The sequence below is a fragment of the Choloepus didactylus genome, chromosome 11 (genome assembly GCF_015220235.1).
Source record: "Choloepus didactylus isolate mChoDid1 chromosome 11, mChoDid1.pri, whole genome shotgun sequence".
In the NCBI taxonomy this organism is placed as follows: domain Eukaryota; kingdom Metazoa; phylum Chordata; class Mammalia; order Pilosa; family Megalonychidae; genus Choloepus; species Choloepus didactylus.
Genome location: NC_051317.1, coordinates 16,866,108 through 16,893,464, shown reverse-complemented (window position 1 = coordinate 16,893,464; position 27,357 = coordinate 16,866,108). Strand labels below are relative to the sequence as shown.

At 40.5% G+C, this 27,357-nt stretch overlaps 1 protein-coding gene across 4 annotated transcripts in view; it reads left to right on the top strand.

The window, feature by feature from the left end:
* Positions 1-27,357, top strand: part of SGCD (sarcoglycan delta) — a 1,065,755-nt gene that overhangs the window by 891,739 nt on the left and 146,659 nt on the right. For all 4 annotated transcript variants that reach the window (XM_037798832.1, XM_037798833.1, XM_037798831.1 and 1 more), the window contains one exon: positions 12,529-12,616. In XM_037798832.1, the coding sequence (XP_037654760.1) occupies positions 12,529-12,616 (88 nt within the window). The remainder of the gene's footprint in view (positions 1-12,528; positions 12,617-27,357) is intronic.

Here is a 27,357-nt window from a genome sequence, read left to right as displayed (position 1 = left end):
ATAATTACAGAAAACGTCCCAAACTTAGCAAAAGACATGAAGATGCACATCCAAGAAGTCCACAGAACCCCAAAAGGATAAACTTGAAGAAAGAGACACCCAATCATATGTGAGTCAACCTGTTGAATGCGAAGACAATGAGAGATTTATGAAAGCTGAAAAAGTCACATGTTATGTGCAAGGTATGTCCCACTTAGAGTAAGTATCACTTGAGTTCATCAGAATCCATGGAGGCAAGAATGTGGTGGGTTGAAATACTTAAAAGTGCTGAGAAAAAACAACTGGTAACCAAGAATTTTATATACAGCGAGGCTTTTTTAAGAAAAAGAGGGGAGATTAATATATTTCCAGATGAAAAATAGCTGAGGGAGTTCATTACCACTAGATCAGCCCTACAAGCAACTCTAAAAAGAGTTCTTCAGACTGAAAGGAAAGGACACTAGACAGTGGTGGTTCAAAGCTTACTAAAGAAACAAGACCTCTGATAAATCATCTGGGTGATTATAAATGCCAGTACTGTTGTATTTTAGGCATATAAGTCTACTTCTTACATTCTACAGCTTCTAACATGCTGTTTCAGTTTTCTGAAGCATCCAGAATGCAATATTCCATAAATGGTTTGGATTTTACATTGGAGATTTATCAACTTACAATTTAGAGTTCTTGGGTTGTGAAAATGCCCTACTCAAGGCATCAAAAGGATGATACCTGGACTCCAAAGACAGGCTGCTGGAATCCAGGACACCTCTTCCACACAAGAAGGCACATGGCCGGCATGTGCTAGTCCTTTGCTCCTGGGTTTTGTTGCTTTCAGCTTCTGGTTCTAGTGGCTTCCTCTCTGAGCTTCTGTGGGACCTCTCTTAGCTTCTCTGGGGCTTTTCTCTTTGAGCTTCTCTTAATTTGAAAAAGAAAAATGAAGTTGGAGTACTCACATTTCTCAATCTTAAAACTTATTACAAAGCCACAGTAATCAAAACAGCATGATACTGACAAGGACATATAGACAAATGGGGTTGGGAGCTCAGAAATCAACCCTCACATTTATGACCAACTGATTTTTTTTTTCTTTGAATGGTTTCATGATAGTCACAGAACACAGAGAACTACCTTACTATTAAAAAAAACTCATTCCCCCAGAATTGTAATGGAAAAACTTCTGAGCATTCAAAATTAGCAGTGGTTATCCCCTGGGATAAGGAACATTCAGTGGATTTTCACTTATTTTCTAAATGTTCTTCTGTGCTCTCTGTAAGTTGACCAAATGATTTTTGACAAGGGGGCAAAGCACACTCAACTGGGAAAGAATAATCTCTTCAACAAATGGTGCTGGGAACACTGGATCTCTATTTGCAAAAAAAAAAAAAAAAAAAAAGAGGAACCCTACCTCACACCATATACAAAAATAAACTCAACTAAAAATGGATCAAAGACCTTAGTATAAGAGCCAGAATTATCAAACTCCTAGAAGAAAACTTAGGGAAGCATATTCAGGACCTTGTGTTAGGCAATGGTTTCTTAGACTTTACACCCAAAGCAAAGTAACAAAAGAAAAAAATAGATAAATGGGACCTCATCAAAAGTAAATTTTTGTGCCTCAAAGTGCTTTATCATGAAAGTAAAACAACAACCTATATAATGGGAGAGAATATTTGGAAACTACATATCCTATAGGGTTTTATCTAGAATATGTAAAAAAAAAAATCCTTCAACTCAATAACAGAAAGATAAACACCCAATTAAAAAATGGGCAAAAGACTTGAATAGACATCTTTCCAGGGAACATATCCAAATGGCCAAAAAGCCCATGAAAAGCTATTCAATATCATTATCCATTAGGGAATTGCAAATCAAGAACCTCAATGAGATATAATTTCACACGCACTAGAATGACTATTATTACAATAAGGGAAAATTACAAGTGTTGGAGAGGATTTGGAAAAATAGGAACACTCATTCACTGCTGTTGGGAAAGTAAAATTATGCAGTCACTGTGGAAAAGAGTTTGGTGATTCCTCAGAAAGCTAAGTATTCTAGCCTGCCTCAGTAGTACATTTATAAAAAAGTGCTTTCATCAATCGTAACACAAGTACCCCACCAATGCAAGGTGTTAATGATAGGATGGGATATGGGAATCCTGTATTTCCTGCATGATTTTTCTGTAAATTCATAACTTCTCTAACACACACACACACACACACACACACGTTTGATTAAAGGGACAAAGTATGATGCTAATATTCCTTATATATACTGTTTTATTTAATGCTTCTGGCTCTGTATTGTTAGCATCATACCTTGCTATCATCCTCAGTATAAATATTATCTTCCCATTTTCCAATTGAGGAAACTGAGATTGTGTGGTATAAGTTACTAGCTGGGAAATGGCAATGCTGGGATCTGAACTCAAAGCCTCCAAAGCCTGCTTAACCACAACATCACACCACAAAGACTCCGGTCTCCCCAGCATTGGGAGTTTTGGATTTGTTTGTTTGTTTTCCCTGTGTGCCCCCTGAATAAATTTTTAAAAGGCAAAGCATCCATCAAGTCAGACATCATTAGGCTAGACATCTTTTTGTAAAACAAATCAAATTATAGTTCTCCCATGATAAGCCAGACCCTGTGCAGCAATAGTTTTCCTCTTTGTGTTAGTAACTCCGACCTCAGCCTACAATTGTTTCACCTTTACCCAAATTTTTCTGAGAGGTGCTTTTTGACTCCCTGGATGCCATGCCCCACTATGTGTAAGGTCGAGATCCAAAGCAAAACATCCTCGTGGAAGGAGGGAGGAAACAAGTATAGAGAGAGCTGAGTACTGTGCGGAGGTCAGCCAGGGAGCCTTGAAGTATGCTCCTGGTTCTTGGGGTGCTCTCCAGCCACAGCAAGGTCAGGGACCCCTTGCTTGTAAGAACCATGTTTGCACACATGGCCAAAACACTGGAGGAGTTTGAGTTATAAAGTTTCCACAACAAAGAACAGGGTTGAAACAGCTTTTGACTGTGCTGCTTTCTATGTCATGAAAAATGCCCTTCGGTGAGCAAATTATTTATTAATCTTATCTTTTGAGTTTTAATGTTTTAGTATGGGACTCACTTGACCTCAAGGGGAAAAGACAGCTGTCTTTCTCTGTGTCTCTGCTCGCTGGCTTTCTCAGAAACCCTGACGAAGCCTCCCACCCCTCCAGGACTCCCCTAGCTATCCCAACCACTGCTGAAGTCTTGGTTTCATCACAGCTATTATACCTACAGGTTATTCTACATGTTTCACAGCAATAGAATGGGAGGAAAAGTTCAAAATCCTTAAAATGGCCTATCAGAGTAAAGAGGGTGGACAGACCTAGCAGATATTTAGACATAACACAAAGCTGCGGAAACAAAAACAGTATGGCACAGGGGCAAGAACAGACAGAAAATGGAAGAGACTAGAAGGCTCTGAGACAGACACATGTATGTTTGGGAATTCATCTGTGATAAAGGTGGTACCACATATCAGTGGGAAAATTAATGATTGGTAGATGGTCTTAAGGAAATTGCCTCCATTTGGGTTTCTTTCTAAATTACATACGGAAGCAGACTTCAGGTGGAATGAAGATTTAAATGTGAAAAGTACAACTCAATATTAATAGACAAAAATATAAAGAATGAACAATGGCAGGAGGACTTCATGAAACCAACCCCAAGACACCAGTCATAAAGAGAAACAACTGAGATTTCTTACATCAAAATCACACATTTCAGTTCATAGGAGGACAGCATGGGCATTGTAAACAAAACCAATGGCACATTAAGGGGACATGTATTTCACTCTCTCCCCTAATCGTACTCACCATTCTCTCTTCCCTAAACATACCAAGCTCCTTCCTGCCTCAGGGTTACCGGTACACATGCCTATCACTGTGTCTGAAAATTCTTTCTCCGCTGGTTCCCACTCATCCTTCTGATCTCAGCTGAAGTGTCCCTTCCTCAGAAAAGCTTCCCCTAACCTGCTATTAGGGTTGGTCTCCCTGCATGTGCTCTCATTCCACCATCTGCTGTGTGTTCATTGCACACATCACAACTGCAATGATAGAATCATTTCTAGCACTTCTAGTTTAATGTCCATTTCCCTTACTTGGTTTGTGCCCTAGGAGAGCAGGAGGTCAAATGGTCCACACTTCACACCATCCTTTATGTATAGAAGGTGCTTTAAAAATGTGGTGGAGCGAATTGATGGGGGGGGCCGTTGAAAGAGGGCACATTTGACACCACGTGGCAGATGGTTGCTACATGCCCAAGGAAGACTTCCAGGCATCACTTAACCTTTATGTCAGCAAGAACTGGGGGCAATGATTTGTGCCACTGTTTCTCAGTGTCATCTAGAGACTCGATGTCTCAGGTCTCATTTGTGTGGCCTGTAGTTCCTTGCATTGCACTAGCTGGTAAACAAATATTTGTTGATTATGTATCTGTACAGCTTTGTCCCACCACGCTTCATTTTCCACGTGTTGACAGACACATCACCCATACTTAATGGCTTGCCTTTTGAAAACTCCCTTTAACAGTTGATGTCAGCCTTTATTTAATTACTTCTTTTGTTCACAACTCTCACTCTCTGTTGACTCTTAATTTGATCTGAGCTTACAGTTATTCAACAAATATTGATTGAAAGCTTAATGGGTGCCAGGAGTGTGCCGGGCAATAGAAAAGCTGGCAGTTCCCTTGTGGTGTGACAGGTTAACATGACATCTTAAAGGAATCATTGAGACAGAATAGCTCAGCTTAGTTAAGTGTAAAAGGACACCTAAATGCACCCAAATTTGGGCACAGGGCAGAGAATATTTGAATAGGAGTGCTACAATGGGAAAACTCGAACATCTCCCTGTTTGTTTTAAGTAAGTTCTTTAGAGCATAGCTTCGTTATTCATGACTGGGAAAGTTCTTCAAAACAAAGAAATATATCCAAGCCTAGTTATAAAGAGATATTCTAAAGAAAAATAGAAATTTCTATATTCTAGTCAATTTCTTGTCATGCTTTTACACATGCCAATTAAGCGACAACTAAAGCATCTATTAGAAATAATAGTAACTTACTAAAGATAAATCTCCAAACTATCCACTGGGGATAATTTTAATGATGAATCTACATTCATGTCAGGTATTTTTCAGGAAATATCAAGAGTTGGTATTATTTTAGTAAACATCAATCACTGCAGCCAATGGCAGTGATATCTACTACAAAGAAGCTGGTAACTTCTTATACCCTATTGTCTGTAGGTAAGCTGACCAGAGATGAGTGATGACACTTAAAGAGAGCCCTGGGGTGGAGCCCAGCTGTGAAAGAACCATATGCTTTTGTTCGATATGCTGAAAGGCAAAAGTTTCATGGAAATAGATTTTGTCACAGGATAAGAATTTCCTAATAATTCAATCTCGAAGTGGAATCAGATGTCAATAATATGAATTCCTTGCCTAAGCAGAGATGGGTTGCTTTTCTGAGGTCTCTTCCTGAGAGCCTAGAATCTTGCAGCCAAAAATAGTTTATATTTTTAAAGTTTTATTTTAGAAGAGTTTTATATGTTTCAGAAAAGTTGTAAATATAGTACAGAAAGTTCCCATACACTCAACACAGTTTTCCCAATTGTTAACCTCTAACTTTATTGTGGTACATTTGTCATGATTAGTGAACCAATATTGATACCTTATTGCTAATTAATTAAAGTCAATACTTCACGCAGAGTTCTTTAGCTTTTTCCTAATATCCTTTTTCTGTCTAAGGATCCCATCCAGGATAGCACATTGCATTTAGTTGTTACACTCCTCTTAGCTGTGATGGTTTCACAGCCTTTCCTTGCTTTTGATGACCTTGACAGTTTTGGGGAGCACTGGACAGGTATTTTGTAGAATGATCTTGAATTGAGATTTGTCTGGTGTTTTTCTCATGAGCAGACTGGGGTTATGGGTTTGGGGGAGGAAGGCCACAGAGGTAAAGTGCTATTCTCATCATGTCACATCAAGGGTGCATGCTGTCCACATGACCTGTCACTGTAGGTGTTGACCTTGACCACCTGCTTGGTGTAGTGTTTGTTAAATTTCTCCACTGTGACGTTACTCTTTCACCCCCCTTCCTGCACTGTATTCTCTGGAAGGAAGTCACCATGAATGCCTGCACCTTAAGGAGTGGGGAGTTATGCTCCACCTCCTTGAGGGGAGAGTATGTACATATATTATTTGGAATTCTGCAAAAGAGATTTGTCTGTTCTCCCCCATTTATTTTATTTATTCATTCATTCATTCATTCATTCATTCATTTATATCAGCATGGATTCATGGGTATTTATTTTGTACTTTGGGCTATAATCCAATATGGCATTTTTTACTTTGTTGCTCAAATTGTTCCAATTTTGGCCATTGGGAGTGCTTTCAGTTATCTCCTGTGCCCCTTTGGCATGCCTGCATCATTATGGGTGTCTTGTTTTGATTTGGTTTTGAGTACTTCCTTCCTTTCTGGCACTACATGTTGATCCAGGCTCATCTTGTATAAGAAATTCTTGCTGCAGTTTTAGAATCAGCTATTTCTCCAAGGAGCCCTCCTAATGTAGTTTTTTTTTTTTTTTTTTTTCTTTATTTGCTTATTTATTGTTTATGAAGTATTTTTGTAGGCACTGTGCTGGGCTTTTGCATATATTTTCTTTCTTAATCTTGACCCTCATGTCAACACTGTTATGTAGCCTTTACCTTCATTTCATAAATGCAGGAACTAAGGCTTAAAGAATGTAAATGGCCAAAGAATGTAAACCATCACACAGTTAATAAAAAAAAAAAAAAAATAGAGTTTATGATTTTGATGGTTAGGTAAATGTATCAGCTTGGCCAGGTGATGGTGCCCAGGTGTCTGGTCAAGCAAGCACTGGCCCAACCTTTACTGCAAGGACATTTGTGATTGGTTAATAAACATGAAGGCTGGTTTACTAAATCATCAGTCAATTGATTGCATCTGTGGCTGACTTGTGTGCTATCTTATGGTTTTTTCTGTTTACCTGAATTCCCCAATCAGCTTGGTTCCTCAGGGAGCAAAGAAAATATCCTACATTGTAGGATTTATCAAGGTCAGTAACTTCTGGAGCCACATCAGTTCAAAACAGACTGTGGTGATATGGCTGCTATAAAATGCAAATACTAAAAATCAGTGCCTTTTATACCAGAAAAGCACAAATCTCTTTTGAAGTGATATCAAAGTGATATCACCTCGTTGTTAAGTTTATTTTGTGGAGACTCAGCTGACCCTGGGGCTAGGAGTTTCTCAAAGATAAAGATCCTGATTCCCCATTCTCCAGTGCCTGGAACAGTATCTAACATGTTCTAGGCACTCAATTAGTTTACATAGAAAATAGAATTCTTACAAGAAGCTAGGGTCCTGGACCTGAGATTTACCTGTTCTTGGTTTACGCACAATTTTAACTTGGTTTCCTCTTAAGAAGGGAGAGGGTATGAGGGGCTCTAGAGGTAGGCAAACTGGTAGCAATGAGAATTAATAGGAATTGACTCCACTCAAAAACCCAGCTGAAAAGGGCAATAAATAGAGGGGAAAATGAGTAAACTTATGTGGTAATATGAAAGGGAGTATAAATTATAATAAGCAAGATATATCAGGAACTAGATGCTTCTGATGATGGGAAAGTCAGGTTGTGGAGCCCAGGAAAGAAAGTCATAATGCAGCCCTGGAGGGAGCTAAAAGAGATTGAAACTCTGCATGAAGACCATTTAGAGTCCAGTCTATTCCCAGATCCCATCCCCAGGTGACCCAGGGAGGCAAGAACCTCTTAATCACCTAGCAGTACAGAGGAGGATTGATTTCTGGGAAGTTTGGATTAGAGAAACTCGGGGCTGTGGAACAGCTGTCACAGATGAAGCCCGGAATGAAGTACTAAAGGCAGGTTTCATTGAGAGTCTGTCCACTGAGCAGCAAAATGCCCAGCCTTTCCTCCTCTGACACCAGAACATCTAATGAACATATCATGTTATAGCCACCACCTTCCTAGTAGGAATTTAGAGAATCCCTCTCTGATGAAACCAGCCACAGATACTGACTGTCCTCCAGATATTGATGATGATTATACAAGAAAGAAAAATGAAATAGAGCCAAAGTACTCTTCTTGGCTCAGCTGCAGACAACATACATGTAATTATAATACTGCAAATTCTGAATATTGATTTAACCTAAGTTTTGGAGAGTGTGGAGGCATGTGAATGTGTATGTGTGTGCGTGTATAAGAAAGAGATCTAAATCCCTGCCTTCCATTGAAGAATTTTATTACATAATATCTGAAGTTAACAAATCAAGTGATAGCATGAAGCATATCCTGGGCCCTATAATGGAAAATACCTGAAGGAGCATGCAGACAATTTGAAAGCTCTTATATTGATGAGAGCTGTGATTTCTGTTCTTCTAAGCCTTATCGAATTTGACTTTGACATGCACTGTTTTGATATGAAGTTAAATAATACATCTTTGAAAAGCAGATACAATAATTTTTAAATGTCAGCACTATGGAGCCATTTAATTTTCAAATAGCCACATACATGCAATACCCCTTGAAGGCACAGTGGAACAAATGTTCATTTTAGAGTAACCGGAGAAAACGTTTGAGTCTGTTCAGCATATTCTGCTTTAATGAAACAGATGTGGTGAGGGATACTTGTCCATCAGAATGGTTGTGTCAAGAATTTCAGCAAAAAAAAAAAAAAAAAAAAGGCTGTGCACTTTAGTTATTTGTAGGCAGTACTGATGTGGACCATCCTTCTTTCCCAATGTGGGAGAAATGGTGCGTTGCCTCCGTTCTGCATCTCCCAAGCAGCTTTACCCTGTGTCCATAAGAACTGTGGGCCAATTGGCTGCAGACTAATTTGATCCCTTCCAGAAGTTCTCTGTCACCATTCGGGCATAGAGAGGCTCCTTTCTATCAGAGATTCCTTTCTCTTCACCAGAGTTCCCTGCAAGCCCATTGGCCTCAGATGGCTGCCTGGAGGCTGGTTAGTGAAAGTTACATGGCCTCAGGTCGGGATCCCCTGGGAGAAACTAACCTCCCCAGGCCCAGAAGCTACAGTAGTGAGTGGGAGGGAGAGAAATGGAAAGAGAAGAGGCTGACAGGGCAGGATTTCACTTCTCATCGGGCACAAGAGATAACCTGCTTGTTCTAATACCGTAGAGACCCCAGGGATGCTTTGCTTAGCTGGTCTTTTCCTGTATTAGTCTCAGTAGGCAGATTCAGAGAGGAAAACAGAAGTCACAATGACCCAGCTGCTGGGCGATGCTGTTTACATTTGCTAGCTTGTTCTTGCGTTTTTCCTGGTAATCGTTCTGTATCAGGTATATGGGAGTATTATGGCCGCTGATTATGGCTAGACTGAAGGCCCTTTGTTTAAACCAAGACATAGCAAAGATTCTGTTTCCCAAGGTGTTCACATATTAGAACAATTAACGCGAAACTATAATATTATGACATAGTAATAAAAAGTAATGAGCAGTTTTATTATTTCTCTTGCTGTAAATCTTAAGCAAAGCTGGTATGAGATTCTTCTGCAACAGAATTATTTGAAAGTTATTAAAGGAATTGGAAGATATTGGGATTTGAAAGACAATGACAAGCCAACTACATATGGAGACTTCTGAAACATGGGAACATAGAATGTTGGAAATGGGTTGTGAAGATTAAATAATGCAAAGGTTATCTTCATTTCTCTCCATTTCTCACTCCTTCTCTCTCCTCTCTTCCTTCTTCCTCCTCCTTGTCCCCACTCCTCTGCCTTTACTTTCCACCCCCCTTTTTGCATTTTCAACTTGGTAAAATCTTATCTGTCTACCTTTCACGGCTCAGCTAAATGTTAACACCAGGAAATCTCCTTTCCTTCCTACAGGAAATAAGCTGAAGCTAGAAATAAGCTCACCCTTCAGGAAAGTCCCTCAAAGTCTTTGTAGCTCGCTAATAACCCTTATGGTTTCCTTCCTAATATGTTTGTGCCCATCTAATTGTCCCCACTAGATCAGACAAACTTGAAAGTGAAGGCTGAGTCTTGCCAATCTGAGGTTTTCTTACAACTTGTAGAACAATGTGTTTTTTTTTTTTGTTGTTCTTTGGTACTCCATGCATAGCAGTGTAAGTGAATTTTCAGGTGGATATATGCCATGTGGCAACAAAGTTTTGGAAAGACAGGAATGACTACCCAAATCTTTTTTCCAATAACAACAACCTGATTACTGACATGTTCTGTCATATAGAGTCATCCATTATTTTGTGGCTCTATTTACTATTCAAATGCACCTACTCCAGGAAGGGAAGACTTTGTGATCCACTGGTTGGCGAACTACAGTCTGTGGACTAAATGCAGCCTCCTGCCTATTTTTTTATGCAATTTTATTGAGATATATTCACATAACATACAGTCCTTCAAAGTGTACAATCAGTTGTTCATAGCTATGCATTGATCACCACAATCAATTTTTGAACATTTTCATTACTCTCAAAAACTAAAATAAAAATTAGAATAAAAAAGAACATCCAAAACATTTCATTCCCCTCCTTCCTACATTGTTCATTTACTTTTTTTCATACTCATTCATTGTTTTTTTAACTTTATCAAAAAATTTAAAAAACCAACAATAAAAAAAATTTCAAACAAAACCAAAGCAAAGGAACAAGAAAAAGCAAATAACCTAAAATAACTGCAGAACTTCTAACATGTTCCTACCTTACCCCAAGAAAATAGGCAGACTATAACCCAACAAAGGAATAAACACAAATCATCTAAAATAACTACATTTCTGCAAACTTGCTCCTACCATACTCCCCAGAAATTAACAAACCATAGTCATTCCTGAGCATTCCCAGAACATCATTTACCCTCCCTAACTTATCTGTTCTTATTAGATTATTGTTCCCCCTTCACACTATTTGCTGTCTATTGCTAGGTCCCCTACATTCGACAGTATAAACCATTTATTTTACAATTTTTCACAGTGTTCACATTAGTGGTAACATACAATATTTCTCTTTTTATGCCTGGCTTATTTTACTCAACATTATGTCTTCAAGGTTCACCCATGTTGTCACAGGTTTCACGACATTGTTCCTTCTTACTGTAGCGTAATATTCCATCGTGTGTATATACCACATTTTCTTTATCCACTTATCTGTTGAGGGACATTTGGGTTATTTCCATCTCTTGGCAATTGTGAATGTTGCTGCTATGAACATTGGCGTGCAGATATCTGTTCATGTCACTGCTTTCAGATCTTCTGGGTATGTACTGAGAAGTGCAATTGCTGAATCGAAGGGTAACTCTATAGTTTTCTAAGGAACCGCCAGACTGTTTTCCAGAGTAGCTGAACCATTATACAGTCCCACTGACAATGAATAAGAGTTCCAATTTCTCCACATCCTCTCCAGCATTTGTAGATTCCTCTTTGTTTAATGGCAGCCAATCTAATTGGTGTGAAATGGTATCTCATTGTGGTCTTAATTTACGTCTCCCTAATAGCTAATGCCTGCCTATTTTTAAATCATCCACAAACTAAGAATGGTTTTTACATTTTTGAATGAAAAAAAAAGGAAGAATAATATTTCACAACACATGAAAACTATAAGAAATTCAAGTTTGTGTCCATGAATAAAAGTTTTATTGGAACACAGCCATGCCCATCCATCTATGTTTTATCTATGGCTATTTTCACACCTTAATGGCAGAACTGAGTAGTTGTGATGGAGACTGTATATCCCACAAAGCTTAAAATATTGACTCTCAGGTCCTTTACAGAAACGTGCACTGCAGTGTGAAAGAGGGATTGGGGTGCCTGATAAAGGCGCGAGTGTATGGAGGCACAGAGAGCCTGGAGGAAAACTATCTAGAGACAAGAAGGGGAAGAAAAGAGAGGCAGAGTCCTACCTGGAGATACCAGATTTCCTGGTTGCAAACCATCCCTGTGTTGCAAACATCTCCACAAGTTCAACCTTCGGGAGGACCATCCTGGATTCTCACGGCTGGGGGCCATGCCTGAGGGGCAGACCTTGGATATCCTACAAGTGCTTTCTGCTCCCTGACAAGGACTCTGTATGATTCCTTTGAAAAAATTGTAAACTAGAAAGAATGAGGTTAAGAGATATCTGTCATTCCTGACCGTTCTGTGTACCAAGCTAACTAATATCTGCATAGATCTAAAAGTCTCTGTGTTTCAGTTGTCTCTGATTCAACTATAATAATGTGTATGCTTTCATGTGTGCATTTATTTGTGTATGTGTGTGTCTTAGATCAGTATTGTGTGTGTGCATGTGTGTGTGTTCATGTGTTGGCCTGTCTCTTAGGGGTGGGGATATGTATTAGATGAAAATCTGTTCATTATCATGTATGTTGAGATCACTAAACATTTGGAGTTTCCAAGTAAAGACAAATCGATTGGAACTTGGCTGAGACCAGTTCAGTCTCCTGGAGAGCTGGGGTTGCAGTTTTTGGTTTAGAAAACTGCTGTCATTTTCACATTTCTCTTGCTTTCTTGTTGTAGGGTAATGCCCTGTACTTCAAATCTGCCAGAAATGTTACAGTGAACATTCTCAACGACCAGACTAAAGTACTAACTCAGCTGATAACAGGTAAGAAAAGGAAGAACTTAACACAGTGTCTAAGTTCAACTTATGCAGTTTTGGAATAATACAACATGCGGCATGTATATAAATAGTGTATATGGGCACTTATCTCTGAAATTTTTTACATTCTGAAATTTCCTTTACCTTCTTAAATTAAAAGTAATTTTATTTCTGCAATACTATAATGGATTTTGTGTTGAAGATTGATAGTATAAAATGTTATTAAATCAGTGTACTCAGATGACTTTTTGGTGTTAACAAGAAATGCAGGGTGTTCTTTTTTTCTTCTTTTCTTTCCATGTTCTTATGAACTGTATTTATTTTATGACCTGTTTATAATTAAATGTTTTCTGTCAAAGGTGGGGGAGGGGGGGGGGACAGATACCAGACCAGTGTCTGATCCCTGGAAAACACTTACAAAATGTAGAATTGATGATGGAATTAAAACCATGTGAGCTAAAGAAAGAACTGTGTTTACTGTGTTGGAAAAAAGAATGTAACATGCATCCTGTGATTATACTAAAGGGTATATTCCCATCTTTGACACACATTTGCCTTGTGCAAATCTAACGATACTTGCTTAGAAGGGAAAATATGCTTTTCATGTAACATGGCCTTTAAACATAAGCCAGCAGCTTCATCCGGTGATCAGCCAAAGACCAGTTGTCTGCCCCTCTGCTGGAGGACACCGACTTTGTTGGATTGATTGAGGGAGAGTACAGTATACACAAAATTATGCACAACATACTTTATGGGCTATAAAAGGGATTTCCAATGGCAATTTGAAGCCAGGCCATATTTACCATGTGTGCTGAGTTTGAACCCAATGCGATTATGAGATGCAAAGGCATCATCACTGATGTGGTCCCTTTTAATACAGCAAATCTGCTCCTAACAGCTGTGGAAAGCATCCACCAGGTTTGAAGCTGCATATCTCTGAAACTTAGAGGACTTGGTTAGTCACAATACTGATGGTGATAAACACGGGCCTCATGGTTGTGCAATGTGTTGACTGCTCTGACGGATGCCCCCTCCGTCGTTTATCAGCAACGGTAAGCAGGAGGCGTGATGAGTCCTCGCAGTGGAAGGAAAAAGGGGCATGTGTCTGGATGCCATTGTTATACTTCCAGACAGAAAATGCCATTTGTGTGGCTTTGGGGCTAAGAGAAAAGTGCACAGATGGGCATTTTGAGAAGCCAGTTGCCCAAATGCCCTGAAACGTGACCGTGACGCAAACAGCTGAAGCCCCACTAATAAACAGGCCACAAGGAAACAGGTGCCTCTGTGCCCAGCATCTTTTCTGCTGAGGAAGGAAGCCCTGCCCTCTGCCCCCAGGAGCACGGCCTATGGATGTCTAGAGATTCATGGCCTGTGGGTGACATGGAACATCCCCCGGGAGGGGAACTGAGGGATTGAAGGGACGGCGGCACAGAAGAGCCCATAATCCATAAACATGTTGTTCCAGCGTGCGACTGGATTGTTGGCCTCACTCCTCTAACATCTGGCCTGCAGTCACAGCACTAAATAATTAAATAAACAGGTTCAGTAAGCAATGATTTAAGTGGCATGTGTGAAAATTGCTTCCAGGAGGGAAATAAATGCAACCTCCAGCTCCCAGATTCTTGCGTTCAGAAGGAACTTATTTAGCCTGTTGATCATTTGCCATTTATTTGCAATGAGAGATTTGGTTTACTTGAGAGATTTTTGTTTTGATAAAGCCAGAACTGCCCAAATCACTATTATTCAGCAAAAGAGTCAGTCAGTCTCTTTCTCCCTCTCCCCCAACATCGTTACTCTCCCGTCTCTTCTCTCTCCTCCTCCTTCCCCTCCAAGTTCTCCTCCTTTCTCCTTGCCCACCTCCCTCTTAATGCTTTCTTTCTCTTCCCTCCCCCTTTTTCTTCCCTTCTCTTTCTTCTTCTCTACCTTTTCTCCCGTCCTTCCTCCCCCTCCATTTCTCCTCCCTTCTCTCACCTCTCCTTTCGTTCTCTCGCCCACCTTCTGCCTTCCCCCTTCTCTCCCTCTTTTTCTCACTCCTCTCCCCCTTCTTCCTCCTCTTCTCTTCCTCCCTCACCCTTTTCCCTCTCTCTTCTAGCCTTTCTTCGCTCTTTCCTTTGTCCCTCTCCCTCTTTCTGTCTCCTTTGCCCAAGAGGGGCCCTCATGGGGGCTGGGAGACACCTTTCCCTAATTCTTTTTTTTTTTTTTAATCATCATTTTATTGAGATATATTCACATACCACGCAGTCATACAAAACAAATTGTACTTTCGATTGTTTACAGTACCATTACATAGTTGTACATTCATTCCCTAAATCAATCCCCGACACCCTCATTACCACACACACAAAAATAACCAGAATAATAACTAAAGTGAAAAAGAGCAACTAAAGTAAAAAAGAACACTGGGCGCCCTTGTCTGTCTGTTTGTTTGTTTCCTTCCCCAATTTTTCTACTCATCCATCCATAAACTAGACAAAGTGGAGTGTGGTCCTTATGGCATTCCCAATCCCACTGTCACCCCTCATAAGCTACATTTTTATACAACTGTCTTCGAGATTCATGGGTTCTGGGTTGTAGTTTAATAGTTTCAGGTATCCACCACCAGCTACCCCAATTCTTTAGAACCTAAAAAAGGTTGTCTAAAGTGTGCGTAAGAGTGCCCACCAGAGTGATCTCTCGGCTCGTTTTGGAATCTCTCTGCCACTGAAGCTTATTTCATTTCCTTTCACATCCCCCTTTTGGTCAAGAAGATGTTCTCCATCCCACGATGCCGGGTCTACATTCCTCCCCGGGAGTCATATTCCACGTTGCCAGGGAGATTCACTTCCCTGGGTGTCTGATCCCACGTAGGGGGGAGGGCAGTGATTTCACCTTTCAAGTTGGCTTAGCCAGAGAGAGAGGGCCACATCTGAGCAACAAAGAGGCATTCAGGAGGAGACTCTTAGGCACAAATACAGGGAGGCCTAGCCTCTCCTTTGCAGCAACCGTCTTCCCAAGGGTAAAACTTATGGTAGAGGGCTCAACCCATCAAACCACCAGTCCCCTATGTCTGTGGTCATGTTAGCAACCATGGAGGTGGGGTAGGCGAATACCCCTGCATTCTCCACAGGCTCCTCAAGGGGGCACTACATCTTTTTTTTTTTTTTTTTTTCCTTGTTTGTCTTTTTTCTTTTTTTTTTTTTTTTTAACTTTCCCTTCTTTTTTCAAATCAACTGTATGAAAAAAAAAGTTAAAAAGAAAACAAACATACAATAAAAGAACATTTCAAAGAGACCATAGCAAGGGAGTAAGAAAAAGACAACTAACCTAAGATAACTGCTTAACTTCCCACATGTTCCTACTTTACCCCAAGAAAGTTACATACTATAGCAACATTTCAGTGAACTTGTTCCTACTACATCCATCAGAAATTAACAGACCATAGTCATTTCTGGGCATCCCCAGAACGTTAAATAGCTTATCTGTTCTTCTTGGATTATTGTTCCCCCTTCCTTAATTGCTCTCTACTGCTAGTTCCCCTACATTCTACATTATAAACCATTTGTTTTACATTTTTCAAAGTTCACATTAGTGGTAGCATATAATATTTCTCTTTTTGTGCCTGGCTTATTTCGCTCAGCATTATGTCTTCAAGGTTCATCCATGTTGTCATATGTTTCACCAGATCGTTCCTTCTTACTGCCGCGTAGTATTCCATCGTGTGTATATACCACATTTTATTTATCCACTCATCTGTTGATGGACATTTGGGTTGTTTCCATCTCTTGGCAATTGTGAATAATGCTGCTATGAACATTGGCGTGCAGATATCTGTTCGTGTCACTGCTTTCCGATCTTCCGGGTATATCCCGAGAAGTGCAATCGCTGGATCGAATGGTAGCTCTATCTCTAGTTTTCTAAGGAACTGCCAGACTGACTTCCAGAGTGGCTGAACCATTATACAGTCCCACCAACAATGAATAAGAGTTCCAATTTCTCCACATCCCCTCCAGCATTTGTAGTTTCCTGTTTGTTTAATGGCAGCCATTCTAACCGGTGTTAGATGGTATCTCATTGTGGTCTTAATTTGCATCTCTCTAATAGCTAGTGAAGCTGAACATTTTTTCATGTGTTTCTTGGCCATTTGTATTTCCTCTTCAGAGAACTGTCTTTTCATATCTTTTGCCCATTTTATAATTGGGCTGTCTGTACTATTGTCATTGAGTTGTAGGATTTCTTTGTATATGCAAGATATCAGTCTTTTGTCAGATACATGGTTTCCAAAAATTTTTTCCCATTGAGTTGGCTGCCTCTTTACCTTTTTGAGAAATTCCTTTGAGGTGCAGAAACTTCTAAGCTTGAGGAGTTCCCATTTATCTATTTTCTCTTTTGTTGCTTGTGCTTTGGGTGTAAAGTCTAGGAAGTGGCCTCCTAATACAAGGTCTTGAAGATGTTTTCCTACATTATCTTCTAGGAGTTTAATGGTACTTTCTTTTATATTGAGATCTTTGGTCCATTTTGAGTTAATTTTTGTGTAGGGGGTGAGGTAGGGGTCCTCTTTCATTCTTTTGGATATGGATATCCAACTCTCCCAGCCCCATTTGTTGAAAAGACCATTATGGCTCAGTTCGGTGACTTTGGGGGCCTTATCAAATATCAGTCGGCCATAGATCTGAGGGTCTATCTCTGAATTCTCAATTCGATTCCATTGATCTATATGTCTATCTTTGTGCCAGTACCATGCTGTTTTGGCAACTGTGGCTTTATAATAAGCTTCAAAGTCAGGGAGTGTAAGTCCTCCCACTTCGTTTTTCTTTTTTAAAGTGTCTTTAGCAATTCGAGGCATCTTCCCTTTCCAAATAAATTTGATAACTAGCTTTTCCAAGTCTGCAAAGTAGGTTGTTGGAATTTTGATTGGGATTGCATTGAATCTGTAGATGAGTTTGGGTAGAATTGACATCTTAATGACATTTAGCCTTCCTATCCATGAACATGGAATATTTTTCCATCTTTTAAGGTCCCCTTCTATTTCTTTTAGTAGAGTTATGTAGTTTTCTTTGTATAGGTCTTTTACATCTTTGGTTAAGTTTATTCCTAGGTACTTGATTTTTTTAGTTGCTATTGAAAATGGTATCTTTTTCTTGAGTGTCTCTTCAGTTTGTTCATTTCTAGCATATAGAAACATTACTGACTTATGTGCATTAATCTTGTATCCCGCTACTTTGCTAAATTTGTTTATTAGCTCTAGTAGGTGTATCGTTGATTTCTCAGGGTTTTCTAGATATAAGATCATATCATCTGCAAACAATGACAGTTTTACTTCTTCTTTTCCAATTTGGATGCCTTTTATTTCTTTGTCTTGCCGGATTGCCCTGGCTAGCACTTCCAGCACAATGTTGAATAACAGTGGTGACAGCGGGCATCCTTGTCTTGTTCCTGATCTTAGAGGGAAGGCTTTCAGTCTCTCACCATTGAGTACTATGCTGGCTGTGGGTTTTTCATATATGCTCTTTATCATGTTGAGGAAGTTTCCTTCAATTCCTACCTTTTGAAGTGTTTTTATCAAAAACGGATGTTGGATTTTGTCAAATGCTTTTTCAGCATCTATTGAGATGATCAATTGATTTTTCCCTTTCGAGTTTTTAATGTGTTGTAATACATTGATTGTTTTTCTTATGTTGAACCATCCTTGCATGCCTGGAATGAACCCCACTTGGTCATGGTGTATGATTTTTTAATGTGTCTTTGGATTCGATTTGCAAGTATTTTGTTGAGGATTTTTGCATCTATATTCATTAGGGAGATTGGCCGGTAGTTTTCCTTTTTTGTAGCATCTTTGCCTGGTTTTGGTATTAGATTGATGTTAGCTTCATAAAATGAGTTAGGTAGTGTTCCATTTTTTTCAATGTTTTGAAAGAGTTTGAGTAAGATTGGTGTCAGTTCTTTCTGGAAAGTTTGGTAGAATTCCCCTGTGAAGCCATCTGGCCCTGGGCATTTATTTGTGGGAAGATTTTTGATGACTGATTGGATCTCTTTGCTTGTGATGGGTTGGTTGAGGTCTTCTATTTCTTCTCTGGTCAGTCTAGGTTGTTCATATGTTTCCAGGAAATTGTCCATTTCTTCTACATTATCCAGTTTGTTGCCATACAGTTGTTCATAATATCCTCTTATAATTTTTTTAATTTCTTCAGGATCTGCAGTTATGTCACCTTTTTCATTCATTATTTTGTTTATATGGGTCTTCTCTCTTTTTGATTTTGTCAGTCTAGCTAGGGGCTTGTCAATCTTGTTGATCTTTTCAAAGAACCAACTTTTGGTGATATTTATCCTCTCTATTGTTTTTTTGTTCTCTATGTCATTTATTTCTGCTTTAATCCTTGTTATTTCTTTTCTTCTACTTGGTTTAGGATTGGTTTGCTGTTCATTTTCTAGCTTCTTCAGTTGATCCATTAGTTCTTTGATTTTGGCTCTTTCTTCCTTTTTAATATATGCGTTTAGTGCTATAAATTTCCCCCTTAGCACTGCTTTTGCTGCATCCCATAGGTTTTGGTATGTTGTGTTCTCATTTTCATTCGTCTCTATATATTTAGCAATTTCTCTTGCTATTTCTTCTTTAACCCACTGATTGTTTAGGAGTGTGTTGTTTAACCTCCAGGTATTTGTGAATTTTCTAAGTCTCTGATGGTTATTGACTTCTAATTGTATTCCATTGTGGTCAGAGAATGTGCTTTGAATAATTTCAATCTTTTTAAATTTATTGAGGCTTGTTTTATGTCCCAGCATATGATCTATTCTGGAGAAAGTTCCGTGAGCACTAGAAAAGTATGTGTATCCTGGTGATTTGGGATGTAATGTCCTGTAGATGTCTGTTAAATCTAATTCATTTATCAGATTGTTTAGGTTTTCAATTTCCTTATTGGTCTTCTGTCTGGTTGATCTATCTATAGGAGAGAGTGATGTGTTGAAGTCTCCCACAATTATTGTGGAAACATCAATTGCTTCCTTTAGTTTTGCCAATGTTTCTCTCATGTATTTTGTGGCACCTTGATTGGGTGCATAGACATTTACGATTGTTATGTCTTCTTGCTGAATTGCCCCTTTTATTAGTATGTAGTGGCCTTCTTTGTCTCTCAAAACATCCCTGCATTTGAAGTCTATTTTATCTGAGATTAATATTGCTACACCTGCTTTCTTTTGGCTGTAGCTTGCATGAAATATTTTTTTCCATCCTTTCACTTTCAGTTTCTTTGTGTCCCTGTGTCTAAGATGAGTCTCTTGTATGCAACATATTGATGGTTCATTTTTTTTGATCCATTCTGCGAATCTATATCTTTTAATTGGGGAGTTTAATCCATTTACATTCAACGTTAAAACCGTGAAGGCATTTCTTGAATCGGCCATCTTATCCTTTGGATTATGTTTGCCATATTTTTCCCTCTCTCTATTAATATCCTTTATTGTACCCATACCGAATCTCTTTAGTACTGAACCTTTCTCCAAGTCTCTCTGTCCTGTCTTTGTTTCTCTGTCTGTAGGGCTCCCTTTAGTATCTCCAGTAGGGCAGGTCTCTTGTTAGCAAATTCTCTCAGCATTTCTTTGTCAGTGAAAAATTTAAGCTCTCCCTCAAATTTGAAGGAGAGCTTTGCTGGATAAAGTATTCTTGGCTGGAAATTCCTCTCACTCAGAATTTTAAATATATCGTGCCACTGCCTTCTTGCCTCCATGGTGGCTGCTGAGTAGTCACTACTTAGTCTTATGCTGTTTCCTTTGTATGTGGTGAATTGCTTTTCTCTTGCTGCTTTCAGAACTTGCTCCTTCTCTTCTATGTTTGACAGTGTGATCAGTATATGTCTCGGAGTGGGTTTTTTTGGATTTATTCTATTTGGAGTTCGCTGAGCATTTATGATTTGTGTACTTATGTTGTTTAGAAGATTTGGGAAGTTTTCCCCAACAATTTCTTTGAATACTCTTCCTAGACCTTTACCCTTTTCTTCCCCTTCTGGGACACCAATGAGTCTTATATTCGGACGTTTCATATTATCTATCATATCCCTGAGGTCCATTTCGAGTTTTTCAATTTTTTTCCCCATTCTTTCTTTTATGTTTTCATTTTCCATTCTGTCATCTTCCAGGTCACTGATTCGTTGTTCAACTTCCTCTAGTCTTGTACTATGAGTGTCCAGAATCTTTTTAATTTGGTCAACAGTTTCTTTAATTTCCATAAGATCATCCATTTTTTTATTTAGTCTTGCAATGTCTTCTTTATGCTCTTCTAGGGTCTTCTTGATTTCCTTCATATCCCGTACTAGGGTCTCATTGTTCATCTTTAGTTCTTTGAGTAGCTGCTCTAGGTGTGTCTCTTCTGGTCTTTTGATTTGGGTGCTTGGGCTTGGGTTATCCATATCGTCTGGTTTTTTCATATGCTTTATAATTTTCTGTTGTTTTTGGCCTCGTGGCATTTGCTGACCTTGATAGGGTTCTTTTAGGGTTTGTAGACCAGTTGAAGTCCTTATCTCTAATTTATCAGATCTACAGCTTCGTGGAGTACACTTTCTCTAACTAACCAGCAGGTGGCGTCCACGAGCCACCTGTTCTCCACAAGCCAGATCTCCCCTGCTTAGCCTTTTTGGTGAGTGGGGGAGTGAGTCTTGTGGGGCCCAATTGGTGTCCCAAGCTTGCGTGTGTAGTTGGTGTTGCCTGCCCTGTATGTGGGGCGTGTTTCTGGGCAGTCGGGGAGGGGGGGTGGCCCTAACAATCAAATCTCCCTGATGATCCTAGAGTTTTAAAGCTACTGCAATAGTCTAATCCTTCAGTTCAGTCCTGCCACAGTTTGTCTCTGCCACTGACCCACAAGTCTTTGGTATTGGCGTATGGCTCCTGAGACTTGCAAGTGGGCCCCTCTTCCAGGCTGTGCACCCCGGGTCCTCTGTTGAGGGATGACTGTGCTATGTCACAGGTGAGTGCCGTCCCCCCAGGGCAGTTCTGGGCTGCTGGGCTGTGTTGGGAGGCTCCCAGTCTGCTCAAATGATGGCTGAATGGGGCTCTGTTAATTCACACTGCTCCCCCTTCCCAGCTCTGGGACATTCAGCTGAGGTTGCAGGGAAGGCTAATGTCCACGCCCAGTTTTGTGGTGTGTGCCTGTTATTTGAAGCACTTCCGTCACACTGGGTTGTCTGGGGCAGCTCTGGGCTATGGGGCTGGCGATGGGCAGGAGTGTTTCCTGTCCACCAGGATGGTGGCTGTGAGCGGACACCCCCCTTTTCTTGGGAAGTTGTGTTGTTTAGTGAATTTTCTCAGCCACTGGATTATTGCCTTTTGTCTCAGAGCTCTCTTAGTTCTGCTCTTGACTTGACGTGCCCAAATTTCAATTCTTTGAAGCTTTCTGTATTGAGCTTCTTAGAGTAATTGTTTTAGAAAAAGCAAAAAGGATTTAAAAAAAAAAACAAAACAAAACAAAACAAAAAAAAAAAACGGCCCTCCTCAGAGATCTAATGGGTTATTGAAATGCTAATAGACAAAGCAACCAGGGCCATTAAGGAAAGGTGCCCAGGGCAGAGAGATCAGCCTTGCTTCGGGATTTGCATATGCGCCTCAAGGCCTGATCTCCGCCCTTCCCCTTTCTGTGTTCACCAGAACTCCAAAAATCCTCTGCTTTTATTTTGGAGTTTTTCGTGTTGTTTTTTTTCTATGCCTGTCTCCTCTCTGCTGGGCTGGCTGCTCTCAGAGTCTCTGGTGTCTGGCCTCAGTCTATCTATGGTTGGAGTTTGAATCAGTAGAATGAGTTTCCGGTAAGAGCAGCCACTGCAATTCTCCCTTCTCCTTCCTGGAGCTGACAGCCCCTCCTCCCCCTGGACTGAGCCTGGCAGGGAGGGGCGCGGGTCCCCTGGCCGCAAAAACTTACAGATTTCGCTGATCTCAGCAGTTCCACGTTTTCATGAGTGTTGTATGAAGTATGCCCAAAGACAGATTGTTCTGTGGTGTCCAGTCCACGCAGTTCCTGGCTTTTTACCTACTTTCCTGGAGGAGTAACTAAAACATACAGCTCACCAGTCTGCCATCTTGCCCCGCCCTCCTGAAAGCCCTTTCCCTAATTCTTAAGTTAAGGCACAAGGTAGCTAATATTAAACTGAGATGGGCAGAAAGCCAGCCTCACACCAGCCGACACAAGCCTTTCAGGATGATTTCTAGACAGGATAGCAGATATGTTAGAAATCGAATTCTAAACTAACTCTCCCTCCACCATCCACCCAGCCCCCTACAGTTTTCCTTTCAGATCCTCTTTTGTATCCACGACTATGCACACAGTGGATAGCACAGGGCAGTGCCAGCCGCCTGTTGCTTTCTACTCCTTAGTGTACTTATATGTGAGCAAACTACTCCTGTCTTCCAAGCATGGCTGTCCCACAAAGGCAATGCTGAAGATTCAAGAATCCCCCTTCTTACCTTGTGAATGTCTCAACAGCCCATTTGAAATATGAATGTTAGCAACTCAGGTAATCCTTCTGCAAAAAACAATGCTTTAAATGATAGTTAAGTTCCCAGGTTGGTCACAAATATATATTTGATTCCTAATGCTGCTGATCTAGTATCATATCAATAGTGAGTCTGATCAGGAAACACTCTGACCCTATTAGTAAGGAGAAAAATTGTGAAGGGAACTTTAACAGCATTATGCAGGAGTGGGGAATGGTCCCAGTGTCAAGGGAGTTAGGAAAGAAATTAAGGCTGTATAATCACCCACCCTGTCTAGCTCCCAGGATTTGTGGTATTAGTTAGCCTTGCAGACTGCTATGCATCTGGTGGACTCCAGTTCTCTTTCCTGTTTAGGGAATTAATTAAGAAGATACCTCAGTGTTCTAGTTTGCTAATGCTGCCAGAATGCAAAACACCAGAGATGGATTGGCTTTTATAAAAGGGGGTTTATTTGGTTACACAGTTACAGTCTGAAGGCCATAAAGTGTCCAAGGTAAGGTAACACATCAGCAATCGGGTACCTTCACTGGAGGATGGCCAATGGTGTCCGGAAAACCTCTGTTAGCTGGGAAGGCACATGATTGGCATCTGCTCCAAAATTCTGGTTTCAAAATAGCTTTCTCCCAGGACGTTCCTCTCTAGGCCACAGCTCCTCTTCAAAAATGTCACTCTCAGCTGCACTGAGTTCCTTCTGTTTGTCAACTCATTTGTATGGCTCCACTAATAAAGGCCCACCCTGAATGGGTGGGGCCATGCCTCCATGGAAATTATCTCATCAGAGTTATCACCTACAGTTGGGTGAGGTACATTTCCATTCTGGTACCAAAATCTGTTCTAGTTTGCTAATGCTGATAGAATGCAAAATACCAGAAATGGATTGGCTTTTATAAAAGGGGGTTTATTTGGTCACACAGTTACAGTCTTAAGGCCATAAAGTGTCCAAGGTAACACATCAGGAATCGGGTACCTTCACTGGAGGATGGCCAACAGTGTCCAGGAAACCTCTGTTATCTGGGAAGGCACGTGGTTGGCGTCTGCTCCAAAGTTCTGATTTCAAAATGGCTTTCTCCCACATTCCTCTCTAGGCTGCAGTTCCTCAAAAATGTCACTCTTAGTTGCATTGGGATCTTTGTCCTCTCTCAACTTCTCCAGAGCAAGAGTCTGCTTTCAACAGCCATCTTCAGACTGTCTCCCATCTGCAGCTCCTGTGCTTTCTTCAAAGTGTCCCTCTTGGCTGTAGCAAGCTCACTCCTTCTGTCTGATCTTATATAGTGTGCCAGTAATTTAATTCAGACTCACCCAATGGGCGGGCCAGCACCTCCATGGAAATTATCCAATCAGAGTCATCACCCACAGTTGGGTGGGGCGCGTCTCCATGGAAACACTCAAAGAATTGCAATCTAATTAACACTGATAGGTCTGCCCACACAAGGTTACATCAAAGGTGATGGCGTTTGGGAGGACATAATACGTTCAAACTGGTACACTCACACATTGACTACCCAGCACAGCGAGAGGTTAACTAACAATTCGTTTCAAGTTAGGAAACAGTGATTTTTCTCATGCGAGAGAGTAATGATGGGTTCAGCAGGAGACCAACTGAGCAGTCTCCAGCTCCATTTGCCTTTCCCTCCAGAATCATTCTGTAAGATTCCAGCCACTTCCAGGGAAGTTTGGCAGCCCCAGGTGAAATCAACAAAAAAGACAAGTTGTGGGCACCATTAAGCCAGCAGTTACTGGGTGACATTTTGGCTAAAGTTACCTGTTGCTGAGCTTTATACACACAAACTGTTCTGGCCCTTGGTAAATTCCATTTTGTAATGTGAGAAGCCCTGAAAGCAAGATTACTTAATAGTGCTTTGTATTTTCTGATTGAGGCAGTCTCTTCAATGTATTCGTCTCATGTCTCACAAACCATTCATAAATTCAGCTTATACTTACGAAGATGCCCTCAGCCACTTAGGGACCAAGTCTGATGATATTGCCCAGATCTGTAGAAGCAGAGTCCAAACATCTGCGTCCCCCAGTCACAACCTCACTTAGCTGTGTGGCTGGATCCAGAGTGGGCAAATCATGGTCACCCTAAACCCATCCTGAGGCCATTCCCCCATTCATTAGCACTTCATTACTTCCCCTTGCACTCCCCACTAAAAAACAGGTAACAACCTCAAAGCATTAACAAGTAATATAGAGTTTACAAAAGGTTATGGTGGTGCAACCAAGAAGACAGCTGTGTCTTAGCCCTCACGAGAAAACTTAATCCAAGTCCATTGTTATACATCTCTCTTCTTTCGGGCACTTCCTCTGGGCCTTGTCTCCAGGTTTCTTCTTTTCCTCATCCTCCAATAGCTCCTCTCCTAGCTGCCCCAAGTTTGTTGCCCTCAGCCTCCTACTCCTTCCCCTATTTCCTCTCTGGAATTATTTTGAGAGCTCAAATATAGACCCAGATCTGCCCCAAGCTCACTTGGTGACTTTGTGAGAGCTGTGGCCTTGCTATCACTTGTTCTTTTCACCTACAGCATGAAGCAGTCAGACAAGATAACAATCAGGTCCCATGTCATACATTCTGTGCTCTCTCTGATATTGCAACCGCTGCTCATTAAGGAGCCTTTCCAGCATCCTTTCCTTGTGTCAGATGTATTGGCGAGAGATCAGATCTGCCAAATCAACATGATTATATGATTGGAGAAAGTGTACTCAGAGGTACTCATTAATTCTTTTCAGTGTGTGCAACCACCATTGCATTAGAAAAATGGTGATGGCTATGACAACAGTGATGATGGCAAGAGCAGCAGCACCTTACAGTGCACAGAACGTTTCAGTCTACAAGATCCTTTTTGTAAACACCATATCATTCTAACCTTTCAATCTTTCTATGAGGTAAACAGATGGGCAGTGAGAGTCAAACTGTACAGATGCAGAAACTGAGATTCAGAAAGATCAACTGATTTGCCCAAAGTCACATGGCCAGAAAATGAGAGTGTGTGAGGGCACACTGCCTATCTTCTGATTCATAGTCCAGTAGCCTTGAGAAAGAGATACACAGCCACTGTCATCCAGGAGCTGGCCTGGCCCTATTTGCCAGGTCTTGCTGTTCTCCTGTTGAATATAAACAACTTCACAGAACACGAACATCAGACCAGGCCACTGTGTGACAAAAAGACAACTCAGCTCATGCCTGAACACAGCAAAACCATTTTCCAAACCACAAAAACGACCTAACACCAGCAAATATGAGTGATTGCTGTTTCTTTATCCATTACAGCTTTAGCATTGCACAGATAATCATGAAATTACCCTCACTCCTGACAGCATCCCAGTCCAGCCTTCCTTCTTAAAACCTCCCCCAAAACACCCAGTATAAGCCCAAATCCTATAGTAAGCCCTTTACCAACACCCTCTTAGTGAGTGGCCCCATAGTTACCCATGGTGTGTGTTCTCCCTCTCTGCAACCAGTCATAACCTAACTTGTTCAGGTACAGGTATGTTCCTAGCAGGCTATGGCTTGAAAGTGTTGAGGGGCCTTTTATTACAACTCACTGTTAGTAAGTGACACTCTCTTGGAAAATAACTAGAAGGGAACAAATGCTACATTGAAATCTCCTGCAGGGTTTTGGAAAAATACAAGGTTTCTGGAATCTATATTCTGAAATTTTCTGTAAGAATTTCTAGACCAGAAAATGCATTCCTTTTGATCTCAGCTAGGTTCAGCAAGGATGATTACATCCTGGGTTATTCTGCTGCATTTCTGCAGACCAGCTTTTGGGAATCACATGCATTTCCGATAAACCTTGCTCAGATAGATGGAAATGCCCCTTCTTTCTCGAAGTTCAGACACACTAATCTGCTTTGCTTTTTCTGTTGTACCTAAATATCTCTGCATTATTCAAATTTATTAAAAAATTTATTAATTTGTATTGGTCTATTTTTTTTTCACTAGAATATAAGTGCTTTTAAATAAAGGACCTTGTCTTCCTTATGCACCATGATAGTCACAGCTTCAAGAACAGCATCTATTTTCACATGATAAAGTCTCAAAAAATTTTTATATTATGAAATGAAATGCTGGCATAAAAGGGTCAACAACTTCCAAGGTAATGAATTACAATACATTATAGCCTTTTCTGCCAGGAGATGATCTACATACTGAGGAAATGGACTTGTCTGGTGTCAAAGGCAGCCAGCAGGTCAAGCGTACACAGTAAAGCAGATTTCAGCTGAAATTTAAGGATCCCTTTCCGGCAGGACTGGACAAAGAAACAAAATACACAGATTGCCTCAGAAGTCTCCCTTGGATT